Here is a 14,276-nt window from a genome sequence, read left to right on the forward strand (position 1 = left end):
CAGTTTTGAAAATTCAAATTTATTAGTGCAAGAAATTTACAATTTAATAAATGAATAAACGTTATAGTCATTAAAACATTTCTTTGTCAGCAGATAAATACATTCAATAAAATTTGTGACATTCTCAAAACTTAAAAATGTATACTATTGGTAATGAGCTTAACAACAGATTGTACCTTTAGGCACAGATATGACTGTTAGCACGTTATGATGGAGCCTTACTCTGGAGAGATGAAACGATACAGATCTCACTTTAGTCAGTAGGCTTAAGGAGCCTGAAACAAATCTATGCCATTTTGTTCTAGACATTTTAACCAACAGACAAAACAATATTTTTATCATCATGGATGTGTTTTTTTGTTTTTACAGTTCACAAGAACAATGATTTTTTTTATATTGCTATCACTTTAAGTGAACTATATTACACATGTGAAACCAGTTAATTTACAAAGATTTTAGTTTTTATAGGTCAACAAAAGCATTGTTTATATCCACTAAGTGACAATATTTGTATATCTAAGTACAAAGTTAATCAAACAAAGTGCTGCTGTGCTTCATCTTAGGTTTTTTAGCACACACTGGTTGTACTCGCTGTGACCTTTTTCTTGGACATCCTGAAGCTTCACTCAAGGGATGGCAGCAGACATTATCTGGTTCACATTAACTATGGTCATCTTGTAGTCATAGCAACCTACTAGCACTGTTCTACAGAGAAGTTTGACTCAGACCTAAAAAAAAAATCAAATAAGAGAAAATCTTATAGTTGATCTGCTAAGAATACAAACAAACATTGATGAAAGTATATACACAAAATATATAATTCTAAATACAAAACATGTTTTCATTTGGTACAAAGCTTTCAGGTAGTCCATTTTTCCAGTTTTGATGAATTATTAAAGGATAAAAGGTTACAGCATGTTACACAATCACACACTGTTAGGATAGACATGTCTGATTCTTACATGCATGTTTCAGGGTTCTTGGTAATCATGTGGTTGTTGTATTCCAGAATTGGAGGGATGCTTTCTTCATCCTCAGGCAGCTGCACAGAAACATTTTAAGAATTTATTTCTGTCAAGATTTCCTAATACATAATTCGATCAATTTGTACATATAACAATAATTAAGACCAGTGCCACAAAGACTCTGCTATGCAATAGATGATTATATGATTTGTAACAATGCACGTCAAATGGCTCATTTTAGTGGTAAGAAAACTGACAAAAGGGTTTTGCCTTTGCTCACCTCCCAGTATACTTCATCATCAAAGCAGTTGTCATCTGCTGGATCCGCCCAGATCGGCAACCTCAGGATACAACCTACAAATATTAAAATTACAACCTCTTAAACAAAAAGGTTTTGGAACAGCAAATCTTTACTTTCATCAGTTGTTATTAGAAACCACTCTAGAAAGCTGAGATCAGACATCAGACCAGACATGGTGTAGTCACACCGCATGTCCTAAAGGAGCAAGCAACCAACTAAAGATGATTATTCCAAAAGGGTGCAAAGAGTGGGAAGCGTTGGGATTCTAGCTATGGTGATTAAAAAACTGATCAGGAAAGTAAAATAAACCTCCTCATACAATCACTGGATGTTGGCACAAACTGTTGGAAACATTACTGTACCAATAAATTGACAAATATATCTGCTCAGTTGTGTATTGGCATTTTTATTAGCAAGGCTACTGCAGCTACCATTTGGTCTTTCATCAGGAATTCATTTTCATTGCAGTGGATGGGGCGGAGAGTGAAGACACACAGGTAGTTAATATTCAGTAACATCTTTCACAAATGACTTAACTATGACATGTGACAACATGAGGGAGAAGGCTTATAAAGAACCTGGAAAAACCCGTCAAGCCAGCAAAATTTGATTCCTTAGTGCTATATTCTATGCCCATTTGTTTATTCATAACTGCAGGTGAATGTCACTTTCCACTTGAAAGTCTGATACATATACAGAAGCGACTGGACCTTTTCATGTTATTAGTTTACTCTGCACTGAGGGATTACCTACCCACTAATATTCCACCAACAATTCCAAAGGCAAGAGCTACACAAATACCAGCAGCCTGGTAGCCTCCCTGTGTTCCTGGCGACCTATTTGAAAGCTCCCCCACAAATCCAAAGGTGTTTAACAGTCTGAGGAAGAAAAGAAAAGAAGTATGTTTTCAGGATTGCTGTATACTGTAAAAAGTCCAAAAATATCTGTTACCGGAAAATTCCGATGCAAGTTAATATATTGATTTACTTAAGTCTTCACAATGTGGAAATTTAAGACAAGCCAACATGCCCCCCTCACCCTTGCTGTCCATAGATAGATGTGCTTGCAGCAGCAGCTGTGATAGCACCCACAACTCCCCCAAGGAGACCTGGCATGGCATGCAGATTATGGATTCCACAGGTGTCCTGGATCTTCAAATACTTCTCCATAAAAGGCTGTGAGGAAAAGAAAAAATAATAAATCAACATTCAGCACCTGCGCACATTTTAGGAGAACCAACATATTTTGCAGCCTCCCATTTCCCAGCACTTACAGTCAACACCACATATCCAAAGGTAGATATGATGCCGCAGCAGAAGCCAACGATCAGTGCGCCGTAGGGCGTGATCATGAACTCAGCTGCTGTACCCATGGCGACACCTCCAGCCAGGGTGGCATTCTGGATATGAACCTAGATTGTAAAGAGAAGACAGATCACATACCTTATCAAGACTCAGTAGCAGAACAACAAGTCAGTCAAGTTTGTGTAACAGAGACTATCATGCACTCTGTGTGGTGAAGAACTCTACCATGTCTAGCTTGCCCCTCTTGGCAGAGAGGCTGGAGACGGCGAAGGTGGTGAGGACACTGGCCGTCAGACTCAGGTACGTGTTAATGGCTGCACGGTGCTGCCCATCTCCATGGTATGCAATGGCAGAGTTGAAACTGGGCCAGTACATCCAGAGGAAGAGTGTACCTGTGAAGAGATGAGCTTGTACATTATGGAATCAGATCTGTTGTAGAGGTAAGAAACTCTACAGGTAGAGAAGGTTCCTTAACTTACCAATCATGGCAAAAACATCAGTGTGGTAGTGTGAGCCTTGGAGACGATGGCTCTGGTGTAAGTTTGGTCGGTAGAGAATCCAGGATATTGTCAAACCATAATATGCTCCAAATATGTGAATGACCATGGAACCACCAGCATCTCTGGCCTGTTTCAAATTTACAGGAAAACAGTTCAGCAATACTACTACCTTTGTCCATGATGTATATTAAATTATTTTACAGTCCATTACTGTCAGTGCAGTTCTATGAGGTTAGGTTAAGTGTCTTCTAGATGAAACTCACATTGAGGATGTTGAGGATGATGTACTCTTCGACTGAATACAAAGTGATGCCAAAGAGTGTCATCACCATGAGCTGTACAGGACTGACTTTTCCCAGGCAAGCTCCAAATGCGATTAGGCACCCAGCCACACAGAAGTCAGCATTGATGAGACTGGAGATAGCAAGGTGGGACATGCTAAGTACTTAGTGCCTTCATTACTACACTGACATTTACATTTATTCATTTAGCAAATAGAGCAATTACAGAAATCAGCTTCAATACAAGTACTTTCAGATCAAGTGCTGCAATGTGGTAGACGATGTATGTCTAAATCATATCAGTCTTCTTTTCTGAATTAATTTAAATGGGGTATAATCATAGGACAACTCAAACATGAATTTAGGAAGTTAGAGGACACTGATCTTCATATAGTTCAGTTAGGTCTACTATCTCCAGTATCTCTTCTCCAGTGGAATACACTTAGGTATAGAACATTTTTTAATGACCAATTAGCCTCTAACTTTTATGAAAAATTCATATATTTCACCAGTATAGATTGCTAGATTGTATGGAACTTTACTGTGAGCGTACTTTGGAACTGTTAATTACTTGTGTAAGTAGTCTCTCAAAAAGATGTGGGATCAACAATAATGCATATGAGTATTTGTGAACTTAAGCAAAAAAATACCTTTCCACTCCAATTTTGATGGTCCCATCTGTGGGGTCCAGTGAGTGGAACCAGCCCTGCATCAGCAGAGCCCACTGCACCCCAAAGGCAGCTATGAGGAAGTTAAAGCCCACCCCACCAAAGCTGTAACGCTTCAGAAACGTCATGAGAAAACCAAAACCCACGAAGATCATCACGTGCACGTCCTGGAAGCCTGCCCAATGATGAGGTGGAGAGAGAAGTCAGAAGGAAAAGGTGGAGAGTGAAAGGGCATGAGTATTGAATAAACTCTCAAGGCCTGAGGTGGTGCCCAAACTTTCTGGCTTACAAGTCATAAAATGAGTCAATAAATGAGTCAATAAATGAATAAAAGGCTTTTTGTTATTGCAGAACTCCTGATCCAGATCAGTGACAATTACAGCCTTAAGAAGATTAGCCATGGAGGGTAGTCAGCTTTCCAAACCAGATTATTTGGTGACTGAGACAGTATAATTTGTTATTTGAGAATCTCAACACGCTTCTTTGTATTTATATAAGTCACAAAAGTGTTAGATAAAGCTCAGAGGTCAGTAAACTCCTCAGTAAAATAATTTTAACCACTCTTACATAGCCTTAGACAACTGTTTTTTAATGCTTCAAATAAAAATAACCGTATTTTAAACAGTAATATTAAAATATATATATATATATATATATATATATATATATATATATATAAAAGGTATATATAAAGGAAAATATAAGAAATCAAAAGAAATCAAAATGTATGCATATTTTCTAGGTACAATTTACAAAAAAAGTGCATTGCTATTTTTGAATTCTGAAAAATATGTACTATGGTACAATATGACAGAAGAGACAGCTGTCTCATCACTTCATACTGGGCAGATGTTTGTTCACTGGATTTATATTTTTCTCACTTCAGTATCTAATTTTAAATGAGCAACAATATAAATGCTATTATTTTATGTTTCCAGATGGTTATTTAAAAAAAAAAGCATGCTGTGAGGCTATTTTTACTCATCATAAAAAAAATATAGTTTATCCAAATTTTGTTATTGATTAAGACAACAATAAATGTATACTCACTTGGATATCTGTAGTAGAAGTCATTCTCAATATTGCTTGTAATATTATGTTTTTGCATAAATTCAGGCCAGTGTGCATCAGCCTCTGGATTATAGCGCACAAAAACTCCAAACAGGATGATCATGACAATTTGCCACACGAAGCAGACAGCTGGCAGGCTGATCCGGACATTCGTGTTCTTAGGACGGCACCAGAACGTTTTGCAGATATCTTGGCAGTTCCCCATTATGGCAGTGACAAAAGCACAGGCAACTTCTAGCTGCAGAACAAGATGCTGACTACAGAGGTTTTTATAGCTGATTCTTTAGAGGCGTGTCATATTTGGGCACCTGTTTGGCTGTTTTAGGTGTAGCTTTGACATAAGGGAGAAGAAAAAAAGAAAAGAAAAGTGAGATTCAGCAGACACATTTTCTGATCAATATCTAGAATGTCTACTGTGCATAATGGTCACAAATAAAATACATGTAAAAATGTGAAAAATGCAGGGGAGGAGAGTAGTACTATGTGAAAGATAAGTTTCTTAAGACAATAATTAAATGAGAAAGACAATAACTAAATGAGACATTTCTTTGCCATTTTAACAAAGTGTTTTAAGCATTCAAAGCAAGCTCAGATAAGACGCATAGGTGCTAATTATGTATTTAGGTTTTACAAGACCTAGAACAAAATACAACAGTGTTAACTTGGTAATTTTTGGTGTTGCACTGGTGGTGTTGAATTACATGATCACATAGCCCATAAGATTTCATGACATTTAATCCCAAACATTGCTTGTGCCTTCAGTACTAACAATTTATTAACCAATAAATTGGTTAGCGGAAGTCACTCAGTATTAACAGGTCAGCATCAACAGGTCTCTGGAAGTCACTCAGTACTAACTAGCACCATTAGGAAGTCTCAGTAGTTGTGTAGACTTCAGAAAGACTAGTCAATTTGCATTTTGTCAGAATAAGGGGGGAAAAAAAACAAAATAACTTATTTACAAAACAGAAAAACTGTTGTATCTGGCAATGCTTAGGAACAGAATATTATTTTTGACAGTTCTTGACTTTGTTTTGATAAATGAGTCATGTCCTAAAGATTGCATGAACAACTTTTTACCATTAAATAGACACACTGAATAATATCAGTTTTGGAAGTGTCTGGCTGCACATGACATGTTATTATGACTTTAAATAACCTTTACTTCACCAGTGACATTGTCTTGTTCCAATCTACAGACTCAAGAACATAAGGACATCTTTCAGTAATGGCAATCTGTAGCTGTTGGCTACAGATGTCATCGGTTCCACTCCCCTTCCAGCTGCAGCTCTAGAATAAATGTAGCAGATGTTCAAAGCATTTCAAATAGATTCTGCACCACCTCCGAGACATTACACACCACATTTCTAACTGACTGAACTCTGGAAAGACTCCACTGACGTTGGTGCATAAATCAGATTAAAATACACAGTTGAGCTGCAGACTAGTTTTTCCTAGTCATGCGTTTTTTTCTGAGAGAAACTTGATTAAATGCATGTGTCCCATCACTCATGTGGCATACTTTAAGACTAACAAATTAAAATACCAAACACACATCCAGAATGTTGTAGTCAGTCTTACAGTCAGATTAGTGCAAAAGAGCCACCTATTCTGACCCCAGATTGAGCTCAGTAGCAAGCTAGAGTATTGAAAAGTTCCTCTTACTAACAGAAGAATCCTTTTAAGCATTCACACGTCATAGCTCAATGAATAGTCACATGGTTCTACTAAAGGTACATTCCAGATATTATCAAAGCATTCAAATGAACATGACTTGATAATAGCATATGAATAGCTATTGTTTTGCCCTTGAGACCAAAACCGCAGTGAATCTTGCTTCTTTTGCAATGGAGCTGAGTGCATTTAGAATAATTAGTTACAGTTCATGTACAGTGCAGATAAAATGACTGAAGGATTCCTAATGTTTGGATAATAGTATTAGTTTAAAACTGTTTGCGCTTCACAGTTCAGGTCAAAATAGCCCTTGTAAAACTTTTTTTTTCAGTTTAATAAATAAATAACACTAAGTGTGCTTTAGCTACAAGTATATTTTGAGTATATTTTAGGTACAAGCATATCATCATCATAAAGGAGGAAAGTGAATACAAATTCACAAAACATTAATTCTGCATTTGGAGAAGAACGTCCAATTAGGGAGAAAAAACTTAAGGTATTTGATTAAAAGTGTCAGATTATTTGGAAAATCTAATCAATCTGCAGAGTCGTTACCTAATCTGCACCTTCAAACTGCGTAACATCAGGTTCTTCTTCAATACAGCTGTAAAAAGTGTGTCTGTCTGTTCCATGGGCTTCTGTTTGCTTTAAGTCACATGATAAATCACCTTTCTGACCCAAGGCTCATCTTTGACTGACATGAGGTGTGCCAATGTCAGTGGATTTCTGAGATAAACTGAGCATCAGTGTGACAATCTGAGGTGGGCAATTATCAGCAGATTTCTGAGATGAATATCACTGTGACATTCTAAGATGGCTCATCCTCTGAGTATTGCTCAGTATAGCATATGACACAGGACACAGCCCACAGATCATTATCAAGGCAGCATTCCACTGATTGCTGGAGTCACATGGTCACATGGTGTGTTCTGCATGCACATTGCATTCCAGCAGACATAAAGGAGATCTCATGATTCCCCATACAATCAATACAGAAACCAAAGCATGTGTTTATGCAAGACATAATTTTTCATAATTTTCTTTGATTTCTTAGCTTGTGTTTTTATTATTATTTTATAATTTAGTATTGTTTTCTTGTGTTATTGTATTGTGTTATCCAACTCTCCATACACAGTGTTTTACAGTAAATCCTAGAACAACCAATCAGAGAAAGGGAATGGCAACACACCTCCTTATACAGTTCTAAACCTGTCATCACACCCTTTCAACCATTCAGCACTATATCATTACAGTCATGTAGATGCCAAAATTGGCTGGCACTTTACAGACACACTCATACCCCTCCTCCATGACAATCCTGGCTGATTATTTTAATCAGTACACGTTTCATTATTCTCAAAACAATTTTAGCACCCCTAGAAAATTTTCTAAATTCAACAAAGCAAACTGGACTGTCATTTCATTTTCTGTTTCAATAAGATTTGGAATAAAAAACATGGCATTATCATTCATCACCACATGGAGAGGCAAAGAACTGCCATGCCAGAAAAAAAAAAAAATCAATATCTGGAACCTACTTCTAATCACTACTAGGACAGTTAGGGTTAGTGAATTGTTCAGAATTGTCTGAAGTTGCTGGATTCCATTGAATCCAATGTAAACAGCAAAAACTAAGAATATTATGCTTCACAATTCAAATCAAGATTCAATGAATTAAGGGTTCTTGTGCAATAAACGATATTATAATTACTGTGCTTAAGAACGTTCAACATTCCATCATTTTAAAGTAGCACAAAATATGACATTAAAATACAAAACTATAGGGTACATATATTGCCGAGCTGACCCAACATAGTTATCAAATATCTGAAGCCTCCTGGCCAATGAATCTCGGTGATGATGCACACGAAGGCAACATTTTTGTAGCTCATTGTTGACATTTACTTGTACATTACTCTCTTCTAATTGTTTGTCGCTTTAATAAGTCACACACCTGTCTTTTAACGAGTCAAACAAGGGTAAGTTTAACTGACCACTCCCTTAACCAGCCACATAACACAGTGCTGTAGCTTTGTTCCTTAATCAAGGTACAAAGTACAAATCCAGCCAGCCCGAAAAAAGCAAAAATGTTAACCTAAACTTGACCAAAAACTAGAAAACATCTCGGTGTAATATTTTGCATGCGTTACCTTATTTAAAAAGGCCAAATATTAATCCCAAAGCCCACATCAAAAACATTGCCACATTTCATTTATGTAAAAGTGTCAGAGACTTTGGAAAAGGGGTACACAGTGTTTTCAGTGCCGGTCCCATCTGAAAGATATTGGCAATTACAGCAGGCCAGCAGGCCTGACTAGGCTCTGGGGCTGTAGCTCCGGATCTTTTCTAATATAAAATTCCCATTAGGCGACCTTTGAGCAAAGCCATTGTAAAATGTAACCACAAACAAATTCACTCACCAGGACGTAAAGCGGCAAGGCAGCATCAACTGCCCCAACCAAGCTTGATTTCAAACTAACCCACTCCGCCTGAATTATGAGTCTCAAACTTCATGCGAGTGACGAGATGTTGACATACAAAACAAGTAAAAGGGTAATGTTCACACTTGCATTGTATCAGTGTACTTTGAAGACACAGTTGTAAAGCAAGTGCGAAGGTTACCAAACAAAAAAAATGACATTAATGTTTCTTATCATGAATTAATGAAACCTATCGATAGGCTGTTAGCTAGGCTAGCGAGGTATGCCAGCGTACCATCGCACAAAACACAGGTCCAGTGAGCCCGCTATTTGTTAGATTTAATGGTTACGGATAGGTTTCTGTGAGGTTAGAAGTGTTGTATTCATGATGATGTATAAGATAAATTGTATAGTGTAAAAATAAATAAATAAATCTAGTGTAAAACTTCAGCTTTACCCTACGTTATGCTAACAACTATTGGCTTTCGCTAACGCAAGAATCAGAGCCCTGAACCAGTTCAAGATGGAATAAAGTTAAATTAAATTGGCCATCACTTCCAGCCAGCTAGATGGCGTTAGTAGATATAAAGATTTATGCTTAAAACGGTGTGTACCAGAAGTAGGTTTTGTAGTGAAAAGAGAAAAATAAACCAAAACTAAAAAGAAAATGGATAATTATAGTTATTAAAATAACTTCAAATACATTTACTGGCAAAAAGGTACATAGGCCACATTTGTAGTCGATTCATATCATTCTCCATTTTTAGACGATCCTGTATGTTTTCTATGTGGCCATAAGTCTTTTTTTTTTCAGTAATCGGGATGCCCAGGCAGGCAGTAGGGAGGCATCATGGTGCACACAAGAGAGAAGCAGCAACAGCAGCAGGAACAGAGAGGCAGCAATCACCAAGGCAGGATATATAGCATACAGAAGAGCATTTAGGTATACTGGTTAAGTACACATATGGTATTCTCATGTTAAATTTACTTGTGCAACATAGTAGAAATGTGTACAGTTTCAGTAGAATTGTACCAGTATAGCAAAGACCCTAAAATAACAGATGATTTCATTTTGGGTTGATTTCACAAACATCTGGTAAAGATTTCAGAGAGCACAATTTCTTCTCTGGCTGAGCCCCACATCTCTGCATAGTGCATATCAGCACTATGCACATTTAATAATAGTTTTTTTTCTTTCTGTACATGCATATAGCTCTGTTTATAGGTAAACTGGAAGCTCTGCAAATGCTTTGAGGTTGAGAACTATCTGTCTCATTCATCCTAGCAGATTTGTCACAGGCCTCACAAACTACATCACACACACCACTGTGAGGCTTGGAAATTTAATGTAAACCTGTTTTCATATTCTAAACCTCCTCCCACAAGTTGCCCTTGAGCCTGTGATCATAACCATAACCAACCTATTAACTGTAATCAAACATTTTTTAAACAAATTCCATTCAATCATGGAAATTGGTGTGGCAAGTAGACCGGTGTGGAACGTACACCTTGTGGAGAACCCCATCACAGATGTATAGGTGAGACTGAGATGGTGGAAAGAAATGTGATTTTATCGGCTCATTGTGACAGTGGCGCTGAGGACAATACTGACGTGACAGCCAACACAAGAGTTAATCATATGATTTCGAGGACATCATAAACGTGTCACAGCATGTGATGGCTTTGCCCTGCATGCTGCAACGATGCCATTTCGGAGAATGTGAAATGTTTTAGTACATTGCATTGACTTGTATGATGGCACACATGCAAGAGAGATTTATGCAAATCAGTCCATGGCACATCTACTGATAAACGCAGCGTGACTAAAACAACACAAAGTCATTATATCTTGCAGAAATTTTATAGAAATTATTTGAACTGCCTCATACAAAATGACAAAGACATTGTCCTAATGCATTGTGAGAACACACACTCGCGTTATTAGAAACACCTCGCACTTACACTCACTGATCATTTTATTAGATATATTTATGCTAAAGATGTCTACATCCACAAGGTGTGCTGATCATCCCCCTCATTTTTCATGGTTAGTTCTAAGACCCCAGAGCCCACAGGACTGGTACTCCGAGCAGATATGTTTGGCTTCTAGATCACTCTTGCCCCAGAAGTGACACCTACATGCAGAATTTCTTACAACATTGCTGTGCTTGATGCTGTTAGTAGTTATGTGGTCATAAACGGACTGTGAAGGAGTTAGAAGGTGGCTGACAAACTGTGGCAGTGGCTGTAATAGTTTGTAACTAGTGTAAATAACACAAAACAAACTCTTATTTTAAGATCAAGTTAAACATATACATATTTTTACATCATGAATATTAAATATTTATTATTTATTTATTCATTCATGTATACTTACAAAACGGCACAGAAGTCTCAAGACAGCCAAGTAAATGGTGTTGAATATTTATTTATAAGGACAATAAGGGTTTATTGGCAAAGAATGGAACAACATTGACTCCTTGTCACCTTAGGTCTTACGTATATTTTAAGGATATTTTATTGTGTTTAAGATCATTGTCATGCCAAAATATTTTTTGCTTGTTTTTTTTTTTTAATGCAAGTAAAAAAAAAATCATGTAGACATATATGTCTAGCAGGATGCAACATCTACCTTTACACACAGACTGCTCAAAAAAATTAAGGGAACACAATTATGACAATAGAACACCAAGTCAATTAAACTTCATGAATGAATGAATTAATGTTGAAAATGAAAGTGAAAACAGATGCACAAGAGAGGAAACCAAGACAACCCCCAAAAAGGGAATGGTTTTGCAGTTGGTGGCCAGAGACAATTACTCTCCTCATCCTTCCTAACTGATTCTTGTCTAAAGTACAGTAGTTTTCTGTTTTGCTAGTCATTGCTGGTAGCATGAGGTGGTACCTGTAGCCCATTCAGGTTGCACTTGTAGTCCAGTTGCTCCAATCTGGCACGTCAATACTTGCTGTCAATGTTTGCTGCATCTCCCAGCACAGTCTCAAGAGCATGGAGGAGATACCAGGACATGGGCCCTTACATGAGTGGGCTACTGGTGTGCATGTTTCTGACCAAACTGTCAGAAAAAGACTTCATGAAGGCCTGACATTCTCTAGTGGGGCCTGTGCTCACAGCCCAGAACCATGCAACTCGATTGTCATTCTAAAAAGAACACCAGAATAGGCAGGTCTACCACTGGCACTCTGACTGCTGATAGGTACTGGAATGAAATCTTCAGAGCCATTATCAGACCTTATACTTTTGCAGTGTGCCCTGAATTTCTCATGGTGGGTGACAATGGCCAGCTTCATGTGGCCATTGTGTGTGTGTAGGAAGTTACTGGACAAAGAAAGTATTGATGCCATTACCTGGCCCTCTTGCTCCCCAGACCTAAATCCAATTCAGAACCTTTAGGACATTATGTATTAGTGAATATGACTATGCCAAGTAGCGCCACAGACGCCCTGATCCAGGTCTGGGAGGAGATCCACCACAACACCATCCACCATCTCATGAGGAGCCTGCCAAGACGTTATCGGGACTGCATACAGCATTAGATAATCTTACTTATTATTCGAGCACTAGATAATCGTAGTTATTATTAATATCCACTCTGTTGTCACTCTCTTCTGCATTTACTGCACAATTGTGTATATACACACCTAACAATGTTTGTATTGCACTTTACCTGTTAGACTGTTTACCTGTTGTATTGTCACTTTACCTGTTAGACTGTAAACGGTGAATGATCGGACACCTTACCATTCTTACACTTTGCACAAGACATACATACTATATCTTGTATCTTAGGTCTTATTACATTTCTTATTTTTATACATTGTGTATTTAAAAATTGTATTTTATTTATTTATTTTTTGAGTTTTATCTGCTTTTTTGTACTGTTGCTGTTTTGTACCTTGAGCTACTGCAATATGTCAGTTTCCCCCTGGGATTAATAAAGTGATCTATCAATCTATCTATAGATACATGGGGGCCATACACACTGCTGAGTCACCTTATGAGTTACCATGATTAAATTTACCTGTGATTTACATTTTTTACATTGATTTTCGGTGTGATTTTGAATCCAGCCCTCAGTAAGGTGACTGTTTCCATTGACTGTTACGTCATTTTATTCTCAGCAATGTACACAATTTATATTAGTAAAGATCCTTACTAAATCTGATGTGTGATTTAATTGTTGACATTGTTCAGTGTCACACATGTATATTATTTTTTAACTCTACAAACGTTCATTTCCATTAAAATTTCTATGTAGTAAATATTAACTTACACATTACTTTGTGTTATAAACTGCAAATAAAACACTTAATGTTCATATCATTTTATGGGTGCCTAGGACCTTTGCATAAGACTATGCAAAAAGCTACAAGAAGGTAATACATTTTTTTTTAACTATCAAAACAGAAAAAGTGATTGAGAGAGCGAAAGAGAAACAATTGAGGATAGAGAAAGAGCAAGAGAGAACAAAAGCATTTCCAGGCAGGGGCTGTGTTTAGATTTCTGTGATGTGTGTTAAGAGAATGTTGCTTATGCAGTACTCATGTGACAATCAGGTGACTGGAGTCACTCAACATGTCAAACTGGCATGGTGATATCTTTTTTTTCTTTTCTGTCAAGCAGCCAGGACAACTGGACCCAAGACATCTGGAATAAGCCTTGGGCTTTTTTGATAAATGGGTTGACAAATTGGGACAGTACCATGGACAGAGTTATGATGACATCTCTAGTGGCTACGAGCAGGTGTGGTGCTCCAGGGGTGTCCACAGGGTGTAGTCATTCCCAGTCCCTCCCATTTTCAGGTGCTTGGCCTAGCAACGCATGACTGGTTTGGTTTTTTTCCATTCAATCCTGACTCATCCTGCCTCACCAATTCAGTGTTTTAACAGAATTCCATGGTAAAGCACACTAAATGCATATCATTGATTGCAGCCACCATGGACATGAAGGGGGTGGCGCGAGTAGTACATCCTGCCATATTCCTCGAAAAGAAAGCGTCTGACACAGCAAACCAAACCACAATCGCACTGTAATTAACACAAAGTTTGGAGAGATGAAAGGATGCACACTTTG

At 37.6% G+C, this 14,276-nt stretch overlaps 1 protein-coding gene across 1 annotated transcript; it reads right to left on the reverse strand.

Annotated features, from left to right (window-relative positions):
• LOC113573932 (ammonium transporter Rh type C-like) lies at positions 1–5,399 on the reverse strand. The gene is made up of 11 exons (XM_027004513.3): positions 5,070–5,399; positions 4,002–4,194; positions 3,334–3,484; positions 3,050–3,197; positions 2,796–2,962; positions 2,540–2,677; positions 2,305–2,441; positions 2,020–2,144; positions 1,246–1,319; positions 963–1,042; positions 1–728 (listed from the first exon to the last, which is right to left on the reverse strand). Exons 1-11 carry the CDS (start codon positions 5,293–5,295, stop codon positions 695–697), a joined length of 1,473 nt encoding a protein of 490 aa, XP_026860314.2. The 5' UTR covers positions 5,296–5,399; the 3' UTR covers positions 1–694.
• Between the last annotated feature and the right edge of the window lie 8,877 nt (positions 5,400–14,276).

Source organism: Electrophorus electricus, chromosome 3 (assembly GCF_041902795.1).
Source record: "Electrophorus electricus isolate QZ-2024a chromosome 3, ASM4190279v1, whole genome shotgun sequence".
NCBI lineage: Eukaryota > Metazoa > Chordata > Actinopteri > Gymnotiformes > Gymnotidae > Electrophorus > Electrophorus electricus.

Bases quoted from the DNA above. Each gene is read 5' to 3' on its own strand.
- LOC113573932 (XM_027004513.3), bottom strand. From the start codon at position 5,295: ATGGGGAACTGCCAAGATATCTGCAAAACGTTCTGGTGCCGTCCTAAG. The intron at 1,320-2,019 runs GTAGGTAATCCC...TAATATTTGTAG, and splicing joins TGTTGGTGGAATATTAGTGG to GTTGTATCCTGAGGTTGCCG. The intron at 729-962 runs GTAAGAATCAGA...TTTTTTTTTTAG, and splicing joins AAGAACCCTGAAACATGCAT to GTCTGAGTCAAACTTCTCTG.